This window comes from Trachurus japonicus, chromosome 9, assembly GCF_045865225.1.
Source record: "Trachurus japonicus isolate A0001 chromosome 9, Traja_1.0".
Classification (NCBI taxonomy): domain Eukaryota; kingdom Metazoa; phylum Chordata; class Actinopteri; order Carangiformes; family Carangidae; genus Trachurus; species Trachurus japonicus.
The window spans coordinates 16,753,154-16,768,666 of NC_140915.1; the positions used below are offsets into that span (position 1 = coordinate 16,753,154).

General features: G+C 39.7%; 3 protein-coding genes across 3 annotated transcripts; 2 read left to right on the forward strand and 1 right to left on the reverse strand.

Moving 5' to 3' along the window:
* Positions 1 to 490: 490 nt before the first annotated feature.
* On the forward strand, positions 491 to 3,101 carry LOC146981224 (uncharacterized). The gene is made up of 3 exons (XM_085788250.1): positions 491 to 536; positions 2,005 to 2,138; positions 2,670 to 3,101. The coding sequence occupies exons 1-3, from the start codon at positions 491 to 493 to the stop codon at positions 3,099 to 3,101; spliced, it is 612 nt and encodes a 203-aa protein (XP_085644376.1).
* A 1,984-nt stretch (positions 3,102 to 5,085) lies between these two features.
* On the forward strand, positions 5,086 to 7,429 carry LOC146981225 (uncharacterized). The gene is made up of 3 exons (XM_085788140.1): positions 5,086 to 5,136; positions 5,255 to 5,409; positions 6,915 to 7,429. The coding sequence occupies exons 1-3, from the start codon at positions 5,121 to 5,123 to the stop codon at positions 7,386 to 7,388; spliced, it is 645 nt and encodes a 214-aa protein (XP_085644266.1). The 5' UTR covers positions 5,086 to 5,120; the 3' UTR covers positions 7,389 to 7,429.
* Positions 7,430 to 10,087: 2,658 nt separating this feature from the next.
* Positions 10,088 to 14,783, reverse strand: spring1 (SREBF pathway regulator in golgi 1). The gene is made up of 5 exons (XM_085786267.1): positions 14,362 to 14,783; positions 12,228 to 12,384; positions 11,950 to 12,101; positions 11,570 to 11,683; positions 10,088 to 10,685 (listed from the first exon to the last, which is right to left on the reverse strand). Exons 1-5 carry the CDS (start codon positions 14,458 to 14,460, stop codon positions 10,602 to 10,604), a joined length of 606 nt encoding a protein of 201 aa, XP_085642393.1. The 5' UTR covers positions 14,461 to 14,783; the 3' UTR covers positions 10,088 to 10,601.
* Positions 14,784 to 15,513: the final 730 nt, after the last annotated feature.

The window sequence follows — 15,513 nt, forward strand, 5'->3', positions numbered from 1 at the left end:
ACGGGGATGGACCAGAAGAGTTGGCTCATAATGCTGTGATCTTTGATCTCCTGTCTCAGTTTTAAAAGGAAGCCGGCGCCTTAAAGGCGTCATGGCCTTTATGTATGAGTCTGTGGTGAGGCATAACAAACTTTATAAAAGCCCAAATATTCCTGCTGGAGATGTAGTGCAGCTCAGCTCAGATTAGTGAGACCCTTTAAGAAGAAATAATGTCTTAAGTTGTTTTGGAAATAGGACCAAATTTCAGGATGAAACCATTTTTGAGGGTCTAGGAGCAGGTGGCCATGGAGGAATGTCTGATTTCCTTCAGATTTTGTGGTTCAGAGGATCGACACCCAGGCTTTGACAGACTTTATTTCAAAGGCTGAGGCTGAAAAGAGAAACATACTGGACTCTTATTAACATTAAAAAAGATGCACCTTAATGCTGATGATCCACCGAAGGAGACACGGGTACAAGAAAAAAATGAAACGGGACCCAGATTGGAGCCATGGGGTACACTGAGCTCAGGAAACGATCCAGGAAAACTTCCTTCAGTGAGTTTTTTTTTACCTGCATTAAAGGTGTACAGAAATGGCCGTTTGTCCTGTTTGTCGTGCCGAGTTGTCATGAGCTGCAACACGAGTTTACCCGAGTAAGGAAAGCGAATTTAATTGGTCGTTATCGAGCGGGCGGGACATTCAAAGCTTCAGGCGAGACCGAGCTCTGTGTGTGTGTCTCAGACATTTGAATGACGGAGGACAGATCCAATATCAGTGGCTGGTGAATCGTGTACAGGCTGATGTATAATCCGTGCGCCTGCGTTATCCAGTGCGAAAAAAAAATACCACACTTTCATCCCGGATTTACTCAAAAATAGAATTTTGCACAAAGTTTGGGCTACATCGTCTGGTAGATGAGTTATTACACTAATTTTATGACCCAGAGTTGGCTCAAATTCAATTTTCTTTTCTGTACACCTTTAAGATTTTGTCAGAAGAAACCAAAGTCAACAGAATATTTAAAACTTGATTTGAGTGAAGTTGATTTTATACCCTGACATCTTAAACATTACCTTTTTACCGAACACTGTGGTGATTTCCTTTCATTTCTTCATCAGTTTTTTTTAACAGATGCGACCTAGACAAAGCGTCTCATCCAAATGTTTTTCTACATAAGTGATTTCCTTCTTCTCTAAAAAAACGCTGACTGCATCTTTTTGTCCATATCTCATGAGCTGTGACTTTTTTTTTTTTTTTACATATAACTAAGTTTGTGAGTCTTATCTGCACGATATGTCTGAGAAGAAGTGTCACACCCCCAGCACACTCATAATGAGCGATGCTGGAAAAGTTAAAAAAATGTCATCATGGAAAACAAGTGCACAAGTCATTCCGTGTGTGTGTGTGTGTGTGTGTGTGTGTGAGTGAGTGAGTGAGTGAGTGTGTCAGTCAGTCAAAATGCGCGGGTGTAGATGACTGTGCGATTCAAATATTGTACAGTATATATAGGCCGGTCAACCAGTCATTAGGCATTAAGCAGGCTGAACATTGTTTATCAACAAGAGCTGAGCGTGAAGCGAATCAGTTACTTTTCTACTTTCACTATGGATTACAGACTCAACACACTCCTGAGGCTCTATGGTAAATATCCTTTTCATATTTAATTATATATATATGTTATATGTGTGTGTTTTTATTTATTTGATTTCTCTAAATTTGAGCTACACCTAAACTCGGCCCATCCTACACATTACTATGACACTAAACTAGCCTTGTCTGAGGATTTCTGGAAAAGCTCTCCACTTTCACTCATTCCAGAGTGAAAGTGATCAGAGACTTCATCAATACTTGCAGCAGAAATATGTTTTGCTTTTCCTGTCTTTTAAAAAAAAAAAATGTATACCCCCTGCAGATTTCACAGCCGTATTTTTGACTAACTGATCTGCAGAAGTAGGCTACTGTAGGATACATTTTCTTCCCCCTGTGTTTCCTTTGACTCATCTGTGTCCTTCCTTTCCCACAGTGTTCATCAACCTGCTTCTGCAAATCCACTCGAGGCCACTGTCTGCTTCTCCAGCTACCTGCGGTCCTTTAGAGAAAACTTTGTCTCTGTCTCAAAATCTGGAGCATCAAGCAGAAGAATTGCTGGAGGAATATGTAAGTCAGACATCGTGTCATTTAGTGCCAGTTACTTTTGGGGACCTTTTCTGCACTGAGGTCTTTTACATCTATTTTCTTTAGTGATTTTGGTGACAATGTGGTTACTGTGGAAACTGCAAGTGCAATTAAACCAGAAAACAACTTAGCAGCTACTTGATCAGAAATATAACCAGAGGAGCAGTGTATGGTGTATGTGGTTTACAGTGCAGCCAAACAAACACACCTGAGTCAATAGCAGGAGCAACCAGAGTCCAATTTAATATGGCGCACTGTGCAAATAGTCTCACCACAACAGAAGGAGTTGGTTTGAATGAGTGTGAATTATTCATAGCTCACAATAGTTTAGTTTTAGTCTAAAAGAGCTTTTTTTTAACCTTTAATTTCCATTTTATTTTAGTGTCCTTATCATCTTATTGTTCAGATTATGTAAAACCCAGGATATGGGGGAGGATACGACACTGGCATGCCTGTTTGAATCAGATTTGGTGGCCCTGCATCTCATTAGACCTTTTTCTGTCTTTCTTGCAGAAAAAATATCACGGAGAAAAGACTGATCCCATCCCAGAAGAGGTTCCTCCCTCTTCCATATCTGGAGACTCCGTTTCTGAGAAGCTGCAGGACATCTACACCAGGAGCCTGCTTTTTAAACTGCACTTAGAAAAAGTTGAAGAGTACCAGGTTGAGATTTTTGGCAACCCAGAGTCTATTGTAGAACCCTTGACTCGTCTGAAGGCTGACCTCCGCAACCTTTCACTTGGATGGATAGAATCTATTCTGTCAGAGCTCTACCCTGAAGACCCTTTACCGACATCACCGGCTCTGCCAGAGTTGCTGCACAGCGATAACTACGCTAGAATAGTGTACGGCCAGGGCGTGATGGTGTCTCAGAGGGACTGGCTCCAACAGGTGCAGCAGGTTGTGGTGGAGGCACAGAAGGCCAACGGGTGTGAAGTCGCTTAGAAGGGGCCGATCTGAGGGAACACGGCCCTCGCTCGTATTTTCTGCCACACTTAAGATTTTCTTTTCTTAAATCTGAAGATTTACAAAGAAAGTTACAAAAACACTAAAACTGGGAATTCAGAGATGGACAAAATTTAAGATTTTGGCACCAAACCTCCTCTGCTGGTCAGTGGGAATCAGCCTGAGGTCAAATTTTACAGTATGTGTTTGAATTTATGTATTTTTATTTAAGACGGTATTAATGCATATTTATTTATTTAACATTTTTAATTTATGGTCATAAAATCGATACATTTTACAGATTGTACATTTGATGAATATCTATTTATATATTTATTTATATCATTATAATAATTATTATTACAACAACTTCCCTAACCACAGCACTTTATATTGTAGCATTTGTCAGTGTTTACAGTGGAGACGACAAGAAACCAGAAAAGCATCTAAAATGTGAAGAAGAGATTCATAACAAGCTTGTGACAATCATGCTTTCATCCAGTATCACCTGTCTCCTAGTATATTGTTTAATGTTTTATTGATTATTATTTGCTATTATTTTGTCATTTCAGCCCAACGTGAGGCTAAATCTGTTAGCTAACAGATTTAGCTAACAGATTTAGTTTGGAAGTTGTTTTTAGTGAATGTTGGAAGTTGTTTTTGACATGAGTGAGTGAAATGTCCCGGTTAGTTCAACCGATCTGTTGTCAAACAGTTGTTATTTGTATTTATTTTGCTTTTCTTCTGGCACATAAAGATTTTTTTTTATATATATATTATATAGTCTTCCATTTGCATGTTTCACAGGTTTTTTTTTTACTGAGTCCAACACTGACATCTATTTTTTTAAGTGTAACTCAAGCATTTTATAGTAACACCTGTAAAAGTTGATATCAAGTTGATTTTTTTCTTCTTGACATAACAAGAATAACATTGTTGTAAATGTGTAAATTTGCTCAGGGAAACTCAAAAAAATTTCACTCATTTAAACTGAAGAGAAGCAACAAAAACGGCAAAAAGTGTGAAGACAAACGGATGAAAAAGTATGTGTGTGTGTTTGTGTGTGTGTGTGTTTGTGCGCACGCTGTATTAATATACTGTAACTGAGTTAACAGGAATTTCTCTGTTGACCTAATAAAGCTGTTCAGATTGTGCAAGGTTCTGCATCAATTTACTTCAGATTTCTTTTATTGCTAAAAGTTTTTATAAGGACAAAAAACAAACAAACACATTTTTAATTCTAAGAAACTGAACAATTATTAGATCAATCACAAGTTGTCCAGCCTCATTTATCAACTGAGTGCTGTCGTCAATTAGAAAATGTAGTTGTTGTAGGTTGAACCGGGTATTGTGGAGTTGTGGTTGAAGTTGCGTCTGTGCACAGGAAGTGTTGCGAGAGAGGAATCAGAGAAGGAATGAATCAATCATAACGTAGAAAAAAGTCATTACAGAAGTGCGTGATAAACAGCTGACGTGTTGTTTGTCAGAGTTTTAAGTGTTTCATCTGAAATGATGTCAAGATGAGGCAACTGATTATGTTGATGTTGCATCAAAGAGTGAAAGTGACACTAAGGTGACACAAAACCTTGTAACCTTGTGTGTGTGTAGTAGCCTGGATCATGCAAGGTGAAGGAAAGAACTGTGATTAAAGGATTTGTCAAAGTAAAATCTCTGTAATATTTTCATGAATGTTTTTGCACATTTCACCAAAAACAGTTCAGTTGTTGTTTCTTACAAATCTTCAGTTATTTGCATCATTTCCTCCTCCGTCAGTGGACGTGACACTGCACCCTGCTGACCTGTCAGAGGAACCTGATCTAGATCGGCTGCTTCACAGTTTTCATCAAAGGATATGGTAACCTTAGGGGAAATTTTTATCTTCAGAAGTTTTGAAATTGAACACGCCCCACTTTTTTTTTCATCAGAGTTGTGCAAATACAAAAATCTTGTGTGATTGAGATTACATTAGTGCAGGGATCAGTCCTGGTCATATTTGAAAACTCACTGAGTGGATCCAGAATGAAATACACAACAGGTGCAGTGTGGTGTTTCTTTTTTTTTTTCTTTCTTTCAGTATTTTGTTGAAGTTCTTCAAACATCATGATTTTTTTGGGAAAAAAGTGTGATTTGAAGTGTGCATTTTGCATTTGCAGGTTTTCTCAAAGTGGCCTGTGCCTGGATGGTGATTGTGCTGCCAGGCTCGGATGCAGGTCATGCACCGAAGAAACATGGAGCTGCTGCATCGTGCAGGCCGAAGGAGCTGATGGCCCTCACCAGGAACCTGGTCGAAAAGAGCCTGGCAGCTTTTGTAAGTGTTTTTCAACATTAAGCAGCTCTCACTCACTATTAGGTTTAGCATTCAAACGTTTGCCCAAAGAACAGAAATATTACCTGTAAAATCCATGTAAAAAAGGAAAAGTGCATAAACTGAAATACTCAAACTGATGAATGCAGTGTATGCAGAGGTTTTTGCAATTTCTTGTATTGGAGATTCATAGAGATGTATTTTTTACAATCAGTTAAAAACAAAACAAAAAAATTAAATCTATAATGTTGCATTGATGTAAAAAAAAAAAAAAAAAAAAGAATCTAAAAAGGGATGAGTGACTACAGCTAGAGATATAAACATAAGTGAATTATGAAATTGAACAATTTCGCCCAATTTCACTTGAAATCAAAATTAACAATAGGCTACTAATGTAAAAGTAAACTTACTAAACTTACAACAGAAGTAATATACTGGGTCCTGATGAAGGTCAATAGACCAAAACGTTGACTTTACAATAAAAGAGCTTCTAGTGAGTGCGGGAGCAAGTGCTGATTTTTTATGTTGAACCTGACTGGGGATCTGTTCCTAGCACCACCCTAAAGGAGAATGTGCATGCTGATTAAGCTTGAATGTGAACTTACTTTCATATGTTATCTATAATATATTTAAATAAGCTCATTTTAAGCTCATTTAAAGCAACAGCAAAGACGCCACCCATTAAGGGAGACCCTCATTTCAATGGGGCCGAGTGCACAATAACAGAAATCACAAAAAGCAGAACATGTTGTCTGGCAACAAGGTGCTTAAATCTGTTTAGTGAAGGTGGAAAAGCCAACTTCAAAGTGTTTTGCAATGCGTTTCGAGATTGCGCAGCGGCTACAGAAAAGGCAGTTTTGCCCAAGTCTGTTTGGCTGTAAGGCAGCTCCAGGAGAAACCAGTCATTGTGTCGGATGGGATAATGATTAGCATGTGGGGCTAACAAAGAGGAGATGTAGTCTGGAGATTTACAGAGAATTGCTTAAACAGTATAGCCAGTGAGCCTCTCGCCTCATTGTAAGAGATGTCAGAGCAGCAGTGCAATACAGAAGACAGTGATGGGTATTTTCGGTAATGAATCTTAGTGCAGCATGGTAGACGGAGTCCAAAGATTTCAGGGTTGATGCAGCTGCATGTCTGTAAATTTGGAAAGAAGTGGAAAGAAGAGTTGCTTCCACAATCCATGATCATGTAGGCCTATTTTACACCCCAGTTGTATATAAATATGAAATAAAAGGAAACTCATCTTGTCTTTCACCATCTCTGCGACGCTGGAGCGCTGACGTTGTCTGTCAACTCCTGAAACCACATCTTTAACACAATCTGCAGAGACATTTGCGTGGGTTTTTGCTGTTTACTTGTTGTTATGTTGGTTTTGTGAAGATCTTGTCTTGTGTGAACCTGCAGAGAGACACTTTTTTAAGAGATCAGAGGAATATCTGCGGTAAGATTCATTCAAATGTGAGTGGAATTGACCTTCAACTATACCTCGCTGTCTTCTCTTTCAGGATGCAGCCAATGGGAAACACCTTGGCACTTGGTCTCCAGGCTTCCCTTCCCTCCAGGTCCATCACAACTCCCCCCTTGTCCCCTCCGAGGTTCATTGCAGCCTCCTCTTCATGGGCAAAGGCCTGGGGGAAGTCCTGAAGGACCAGAAGAACAACCTGAACCCCACAGAGGTTTCACTTCACGAGGAGCTCAAGCAGACTATCGCCCAGATCGACCTGCTCTTCAAATGTCTGAAGCATACCCTCGGAGGGGAATGCCCCTCCAAGCCGAGCCCGCCAGAGATGCCCGAACAGGTGTTTCAGAGGAAGCAGTGGAGTCACACTCTGCTGAAGACGTCCAGAGACTATCTGAAGTGGCTAGAGAGCAAGGTTCAGGCCCGCGTGTCCAAGGTGAAAGTGACAAAGCACGGAGGACGCAGAGTTCCTGCAGCGAAGCAGCAGAAATACTACGAGGGGAGTGGTTCCCTGCTGTGATTTCAGTATGCAGATGTGGTTACAGTTCATGGCAGCTTTTCTAACATATCTAACATATTCTAACATATTAAAATTGTATTTTATTTTTTTTTATAAATCTCTAATTATGTATACAAAAACTGGAAAGGTTTGACACTGTGACTCAAGATGAAGTTATTGTTTTAACACAAACCTGTTTTTACAAATAAAGATTAGATACAAAAAAAGAGAGATTATTTTCTTTTCAATTTTGTATTTTTTATGATAGGCTATGTAAACTTGTCATTTAGGCTATACAATCTACATACATAGGTGTACATACATGCACTTATGGGTATTTATAACTAGAATAGTTCTTTACAGACGGCCTTAAGTCTAAAAGTTTTAGGTTTTTTTTGTTGCCATTTTTGTTTTAAAGAATAGTTTGATATTTTGGGAAATACATTTATTGACGACCGGAGGGCAGATCCAGTCTTGGCCTGGGTCTTCTGGTCCTGTTCTGGCCCATATACCACATCCACATCTGGGCCTAATCTTACAGCTGACACTGGTGGATTTCTGAGTGTGCACCAGAGTTGGTCCAGATGTGGAAGTAGAATTTAACAATATGGGGACAGATGTGGAGCCAGGTGGATACAGGACCAGAGGAGAACAATATGGGCTTATGGGTTATTATCTCCATATTTGCTTTTCATTGAATTTTAAACCGGAACATTGATATTCATATTTACTATAATTTCCTATTACTTATGTAAAAGCTGTATAAGTTCAATTAAACTCAATATTTTTTTTGCAAACAGTCGACACAGTCCCAGAGTGACGGTATAATTAATCAACTTGCCAAACGAGGCAAATGAGAAGGAGCTCTTAATACATTTCCTAATTACACCAGTTTGTTTTCTCAGCCTTCACAATGATTAATTGTTTTTTTTTTTTTGCTGCGGCCATCTCTCCCTGGTGAGCGAGCTGCACCGCCTGGAGGTAGAGAGAGGCTGATAAGCATCACCGTCGGAGAGAGAGAGAGAGACCCCGGTCTGGACTCCAATCACTGCAGTCTTCAATACGATGCGAGGACAGATGGACAGTTCACAGTGAGACAGATAAGTCTGTCACTGTCCCGTCAAAGCGACGCCAGACAACAACGACACTGCAACAAAGATTAATGTGTTCCTCGCCCTCCTCAAATTAAGTGATCAATTAATATTCTATTACAACTTCCCAGTGGGTTGTTGCTCTGGACGAGCTTCAAAATCAATCTTTATACTTTCTTTTTTAAAGATGGATGTTTACTTATTTCAACACCTGCTGTTTTTTGTTTTTTTACACCTTTTCTAACTATATCATGAATGTTTGTTCATTTTAGCTGATAAAATAAAACGGTTGGTTATTTAAAGATCACATCTGGCTTGATAATTTTTCTCTACTAAATTAAATCCAGATGAACTCTTGGGCAAACTTAAAAATACATAAAAAACCTAAAAATATACAGTTGTGTTCAAAATAATAGCAGTCCGACATCACTTGCAAGATAAATCACTGATTTTGTTAGAATTTCAACTTTTTTTTTCAACTTTTTCTAGAAGGTTTAGTAAAGGTATAGAAAACCAACAGACCCAACAGGCATGACGTGCATGCTGCTGATTCTGTGAAACTGAATCATTTACTGAAAGGGGCGTGTTCAAAAAAATAGCAGTGCCAGGTTCAATTATTGAGGTCATTGATTATGTGAAAAAAAAAAGGTGTTAAACAGGTGGCCCTTATTCAAGGATCAAGGCAACTGATGCTGCATATGCTGGCTGTGCATTTGTCCTTGAAAAACAGAGTAAAATGGGTTGTTCAAGACACAAAAGAGGGGAAAACCTATAAAGAAGTGCAGAAAATGATAGGCTGTTCAGCTAAAATGATATCAAACGCTTTAAAATGGCAGCCAAAACCAGAAAGGCGAGGAAGAAAAAGAAAAACGACTATTCGAAGGGATCAGAGAATAACCAAAATGGCAAAGGCTCAGCCAATGATCAGCTCCAGGAGGATCAAAGAAGATCTAAGATTGCCTGTGAGTACTGTAACAATCAGACAACGTCTATGTGAAGCCAAGCTACCACCAAGAAGCCCCCGCAAAGTCCCATTGTTAAAAAAAATACATGTAATGAAGCGCTTACAATATGCCAAATAACACATTGACTGGCCTAAAAAGAAATGGCGTAATGTTTTGTGGACTGATGAGAGTAAGATTGTTCTTTTTGGGTCTAAGGGCCACAGACAGTTTGTCAGACGTCCTGCAAACACTGAATTCAAGCCACAGTACACAGTGAAGACGGTGAAGCATGGTGGTGCAAGCATCATGATATGGGGATGTTTCTCGTACTATGGTGTTGGTTCTATTTATCACATACCAGGGATCATGGATCAGTTTGAGTACACCAGAATACTGGAAGTAGTTATGTTGCCGTATACTGAAGAGGAAATGACCCCAAACACACCAGCAAGCGTGTAAAGAAAGATGTCAACACTGCTATTTTTTTGAACATTATATTTCTTGACTTTCTGTAAAATATTATCAAATTAAATTACTTTTTCCAATTTTCTTGGTTTGAAATAGAATATGCAGTGTCCTCAATGCAGTTGTGTTCCTTAAAATACAATTTGTTTGAAGAATTTTAGGTTTACTCACCTTTTTAAACACACTGCTATTATTATGAACATAACTGTATAAAAAGGCATTATTGTTTCACAGTCACTTTTATTAAATAGCCGTTACATATGCATGCACTATACACAGACGTAATGACACATTCTTTGCCGTTTCTTAAAATATTCAACGAAAACATCGAACAGCTGTTAACTTCTTTTAAAATGAAGCCTATTTTTAATGACATGAACTGGTTTGAAGCGGATCCTGATGGGACGAGCTGCCTGCTATATGTAGACCTGATGATCATCACGGATGAATGTATATGAAGCCTCCTATGCACTTATGAAGTGTAAAAATAATCAAATCACATCGAGTTATTTGTCCATTTTCTCAAGATTGGATCGGTCTTCGGACGTCTTCATTCGTTCTTTTGTTTTAGTTTTTTTGCCACAATGATGCAAAATTATCCAAGACAGCAGTTCTGTTTGTGCAGAGTTCAAAATGAGCGCCCTCATCGCGGCGTCCAACCAGGATGCTTTAAAGACCCACTGTTGTTTCTGTTAACGTCCTGAACCTGAGAGAGAGGATGGGGGGTCGAACTCTCATACAGGAAGCAGCTCTGGCGGACTCTCTCCGTAGCAGTACTTGGCTTGAGGGTTTCTGTAGGTGTTCTCATGTTGAACACTCTGTTTGAGAGGAAAAAAATGTTTTAAAAATTAGTATTTTATAGTGCAAACGTATATATTGCGATCACAGTTTGTTGATTTTTGACTCCAGAATCAAGAAAACACTGATTTTAGGCTTCACGCTGAGCTTTGCAAGTGATTAATATGGGCGAGCAGCGATCGCAGCGATCAAAGCTGCTGCAGAATGAATGTGATCATACGTTTTAATCTGTGGAGAATTTTTGTATGACATAAAACTGTAACAACGAAAACTCGGCAGGGGTCAGTTTTTAACATTCAGGAAACTGAGTAGACAATAGCAATGAGTCATGTCGATGCATTGAAAGTTGTTTTTGTTTCTTATATCTGGTGGTGACAAATACACAAATGAATATTACATAGGAGCGAAATAGTGACTCCAGTTGTTAAAGAGATATGCGGGACGTATGGTGGCTTATCTGCGTAGCGACAGTTTTCACTATAACTAAGACTTGGTTTCAAATTTAAGGACAGGTTTGACTGTGTGTTAGGAAAGTCTGTCTGGAGAGGATTGCTTTTAGCTCTGGGGAGCCACCGATTGTGAAATTCTGGGCTGATAACTATTTGGCCGATGGCAGATGCTGGTACTGATGTTTTCTCTTTGTTGTTTATTCCTCTTTTGTGTGAAGGAAACTAAGAAATCTTCATTATTCACAAAAAAACCCGACATTTTTTCTCACTTAACTTTAAGAAATTGAACATGCACATGCCCTCTGGCGTCTCAACAGTCACATCCCCCCGAAAAAACAGGCTGCACAACACGCCACATGACAGATAAACATCGGCGGCAGTTAATGAGGCGAATATCGGCCGATCCCGATGTTTCAGCCGATGCATTGACTGGTGCTTCCCTACTTGTAACGTACTTGTGAGGAGGTTCTGCACTTGGCGAGGCACAGCTCGAAATGATCCTCAACGGCAGTGAAGAGATTCTGGAAACCTTCAGCTGCACGGTTCAGGAAGCGCTCCAGGAGCGGTTGCTGAGGGAGATAAGAGACAGAGCATGTGTAAAAACACTTAGGTGCTGATTACAGGTTGTTCAATCTATTTTTTTTTCTCCTTCCTCTTTTGCGGTCGCTGCGATGTGTAAACTAAATGCAATGCAATATCAAGATTCAGCTTCGGGGGCCTTGTGGTATCTGGATTCCTGAGTTTAGATGAAGATGGAAGATGAAGATGGTTCATGGCAACGAGCTAAGCCCTTATGTAAAAAACAACAACAACCTTGATGCGACAGAGCAGATACCTTATCAGGCTGGAGGCAGCAAGACACGCAGTACTCGTAGATGCTGCAGCAGCCATTGGCGAGGCAGCTCTTACAGATGTACTGCCTGGAGCTGGGAGCGTTGACGTTACAGCAGCCGTTCACCAGCAGGTCTTTTCTCTCACAGACGTAGCCTGTTCAAAAAAAAACAAAACATTAAGCACATTAACGTTGGTTAAGGGGAAACAAGGGCATCTCATGGAGCTTTATTATCGTCACTGTCTGGTGATTGAGCAACGTTTGTGTTACTCACTACTCACCAAGTTCGTCTGTGAGTAGCGTTTTGCCCTGGATGGAGTTTCTGCACTGAGTAATCTGTCTGCTGCTGTTGCCCAGGTTGAAGCGGACTTTCCAGGGGATGCGATGGTCTGGATCTCTAACCTCTAAGAGTGTACGGTCCCGTATGGTCCTCTCCTCCTGCAAGAGTTCACACACACAAACACTGTGATGTGAAACCAGACAACTGAACACAAGGTTCAAGTCAATACTGTGATATAGAAAGCAAGATAATACAAGATAATATAGCAGGGCTGGAAACTGGATAAAATACTTACGATTAGTTTTGTGCTGATACAAAACCTACAGCTTTTTTTGATTTTGAAAACTACAAGTTCAGTCCAGTTATCAAAAAGCCAAAAAAGCAGAAGAGACAGATTCTTTTTAAAATATCTTTGACAGTAAGCTGAATTTTTTTATGGGTTTTGGGTTGGACAAAACAAGTAAGTTAGATAAGTCATTTTAGGAAAATGTGATGATATATTATTTTTTACTATTAAACGCGAAGCTGCCAATGGGTTTTTCATTGTTTTTAACGATGACAATGAATTTATAATCCATCTAATCTATAACGTAAGGCCCTTCTCCTGTCAATATATTTCAGTATCTTAGCTACAGCTGGGATCAATTTGTATGGAGTGTGTGTGAGAGAATGGGTGAATGAGAAACAAACTGTATAAGTTGCTATATAAATGAATCCCTCCACAATGTTACTTGCAAAAAACATAAAATGTATTTCACAATGTATCTGTTTATTACTTGATTCACTGATTACTCACTCTTTACATTATAAAATGTCTATAAATTGTGTGTGTGAGTCTTTCACACCCAGTCCTACAGATTTAGTTAAAGCCTTTTCTACTGGACTGGTTACGCCTTTAATTTCTTTGATGGAGACTTGAGCCAATTAGGGTGATATATTGTTGTTTTATGTATTACACATCATTGTGAAGGAGCATCTTTATTTGTCCGATGATCTCCTGTCTAGTTATTTTATCAGTAAAAGGTTGGTCTTAGATAAAAAAGTACAGTGGAAAACTGATAAGTCTGATAAGACAAATTCATTCCGCAGAATGCAACACTTGATGTCTATGAAGTGATTCATTTTGTCCAAGCAGCATCAGTTTATAGGGTCTAAATCTTTTGCAGAGAAAATTGGGCCACCCCAATGACTCCTGTAATCCCACACTGACTCTGTGATGATGGGATGTTTGTTGAGATCTGGGGCTTGTGGGACCCACACCATCTGTTGCAGGACTTGCTCTGTTTCCATTTCTGTCACTTTATTGGAAATAATAAGATCTAATAACTCAAAATAATGAGATACTAAGTCAAAAACGATGAGAAAGTATCTCATTATTTAGAGTTAGTAAATCAAAACTATTACAAAATAATGAGATACGGCGAGGAGATGTGTTTTGTTTCAATGGATTAAAGACAAACCCCCATTCAGGGAAATATTCAAGGTTTTTCCTATGGAACTCCTCAGTGCCACATCAGAGGGCAATGACGACTTGGTGACCTTGTTGACCTGCTGCAGAAAGGGCGATCATATTTTGCCTTTCATTTTCTCTCTCTTCTCCTTTTCTGAGTACAGTCCCCATGTACATTTTTGTATGTTGTATATGATGTGCAATTCATGTATGTGAATTAGTGTATTTTTGTTTTGCAGTTTGGCTGTGTCTGTGCTGTATGGTTCATTGTTTGTTTTTGTGAAATCCATAAAATATATTACCAAAAAAAGAGTAAGAGAGAGATACAATGTCTAAATTATGAGATACTTAGTCAAAAACGATAAGATACTAAGTCAAAATGAGATACTTTCTCAAAATGATGAGATACTAAGTCAAAGAAATGAGATACTAAGTTATTATGAAAAATGATCTCATTATTTTTGACTTGGTATCTCATCATTTTGAGTAAGTATCTCAATATTTTTGAGAAAGTATCCCATTATGTTGAGATAGTTTTGACTTAGTAACTTATCTCAGTATTTTTGAGTTATTAGATCTGACTTTTTTCCCCATCAAGTGGCGGAAATGGACTTCCATATTTTGCCAAGGTTCATATCCAGTCATGCACGGTGCAGATCGGTGCAGTATGTGGGCGTCTGTGTACCTGTTTGAGTGTGCTGGTGAGAAAGTAGATGAGAGACAGCCCGAAGACGACTCCCAGCACCCAGCGCTTCCTCAGTAACCTCCGCAGCACCATCATCATAGCATGGCTTTGTCGTGAGGACGCCGGTGTGTGTGACAGTGACAGTCCAAACCATCAACACCTCCACTGTCTGTCTGGCTGACCGACGTAGGCTATGTGTCAGGTATAAACGTAAACGATGTCCGACTTGACTTGGAAATAAAACTACACACGTGTGTTGTTAGCCCGAGACGTTAAGTTAGGTAGCTTTTTAACGGAGCTAGCAGCTAGCCTGGTGAAACAACAACGAGTTTTAAGATATGTAGCAACGGGACAGCAGCATTAGCTAACCCATGGTGCAGGCTGAGTGACTCACAAGACAAACAGTAGCTGGAAAACTGACCAAATATCTCAAAATAGTTGAGTAACAAACAGGCAAGCTCACGTTATAAAAGCCTGCTTTGTTAGCCTGATAGCTGTCGTTAGCATGTAGCTCTCCTACTTTGATGAGTGGAAAATATACGACGCTGACGCCGATATATTATGACGCAGTTCCGTCCGCTTTTTGAAGCGCTATTCGGTTTTGTCCGACATTGGCAGCTGCTGTGGTGTTTTTCATCCAGCGTAAAATCTGACATCCACCATCAGCAAAACACATCTGCTGCTGCAACACGGATGTGGTTTGGTGGGGGGGACTGGAAAGGAGAGCGCTGATTGGCTGAGAGAGGTGCCCTCCGGTGACGACATACCGGAAGTTTTTTTTTTGCAGGTGAGCCGATGTTGCGTTCGGGACAACTCGGAACTCGGAGAATCTCCCAGTTTCGACGGGAGAAACGGGCCAAAAACATGGCGGACCTGGACAAACAAACTTTGCAAACAAAGAAAAACATTACAAAGGGCACAAAAACAATTTTAAAATTCTAAAACAATACGTTTTTCTGTACTTTGGGGTTTTAGCGTTGATGGTGTGGGTCTACACGCGTGCAGATTGTTGTGTGGCGTCAGACAACTGATTATCGGAGAATTCGAGGTATATTTTTTAAATCTACGACTTCGCCGAGTGGGAGCTCCGATTTGAGGTGGCGTTCAGTTGCACTTTTTCAGGCAGGAGGTCGTAAATTCCGAGTTCCGACT

What these genes read in the sequence shown, in the direction of transcription:
- spring1 (XM_085786267.1), bottom strand. Translation starts at nt 14,460, where the DNA reads ATGATGATGGTGCTGCGGAGGTTACTGAGGAAGCGCTGGGTGCTGGGA. An exon ending in TCACCAGCACACTCAAACAG is followed by an intron (nt 12,385 to 14,361) that starts GTACACAGACGC and finishes GAACTCTTGCAG; the next exon opens with GAGGAGAGGACCATACGGGA. An exon ending in GCTGCCTCCAGCCTGATAAG is followed by an intron (nt 11,684 to 11,949) that starts GTATCTGCTCTG and finishes TATCTCCCTCAG; the next exon opens with CAACCGCTCCTGGAGCGCTT.
- LOC146981225 (XM_085788140.1), top strand. An exon ending in AAAAGAGCCTGGCAGCTTTT is followed by an intron (nt 5,410 to 6,914) that starts GTAAGTGTTTTT and finishes CTTCTCTTTCAG; the next exon opens with GATGCAGCCAATGGGAAACA.
- LOC146981224 (XM_085788250.1), top strand. Translation starts at nt 491, where the DNA reads ATGGGGTACACTGAGCTCAGGAAACGATCCAGGAAAACTTCCTTCA. An exon ending in ATCCAGGAAAACTTCCTTCA is followed by an intron (nt 537 to 2,004) that starts GTGAGTTTTTTT and finishes CCTTTCCCACAG; the next exon opens with TGTTCATCAACCTGCTTCTG. An exon ending in AAGAATTGCTGGAGGAATAT is followed by an intron (nt 2,139 to 2,669) that starts GTAAGTCAGACA and finishes TCTTTCTTGCAG; the next exon opens with AAAAAATATCACGGAGAAAA.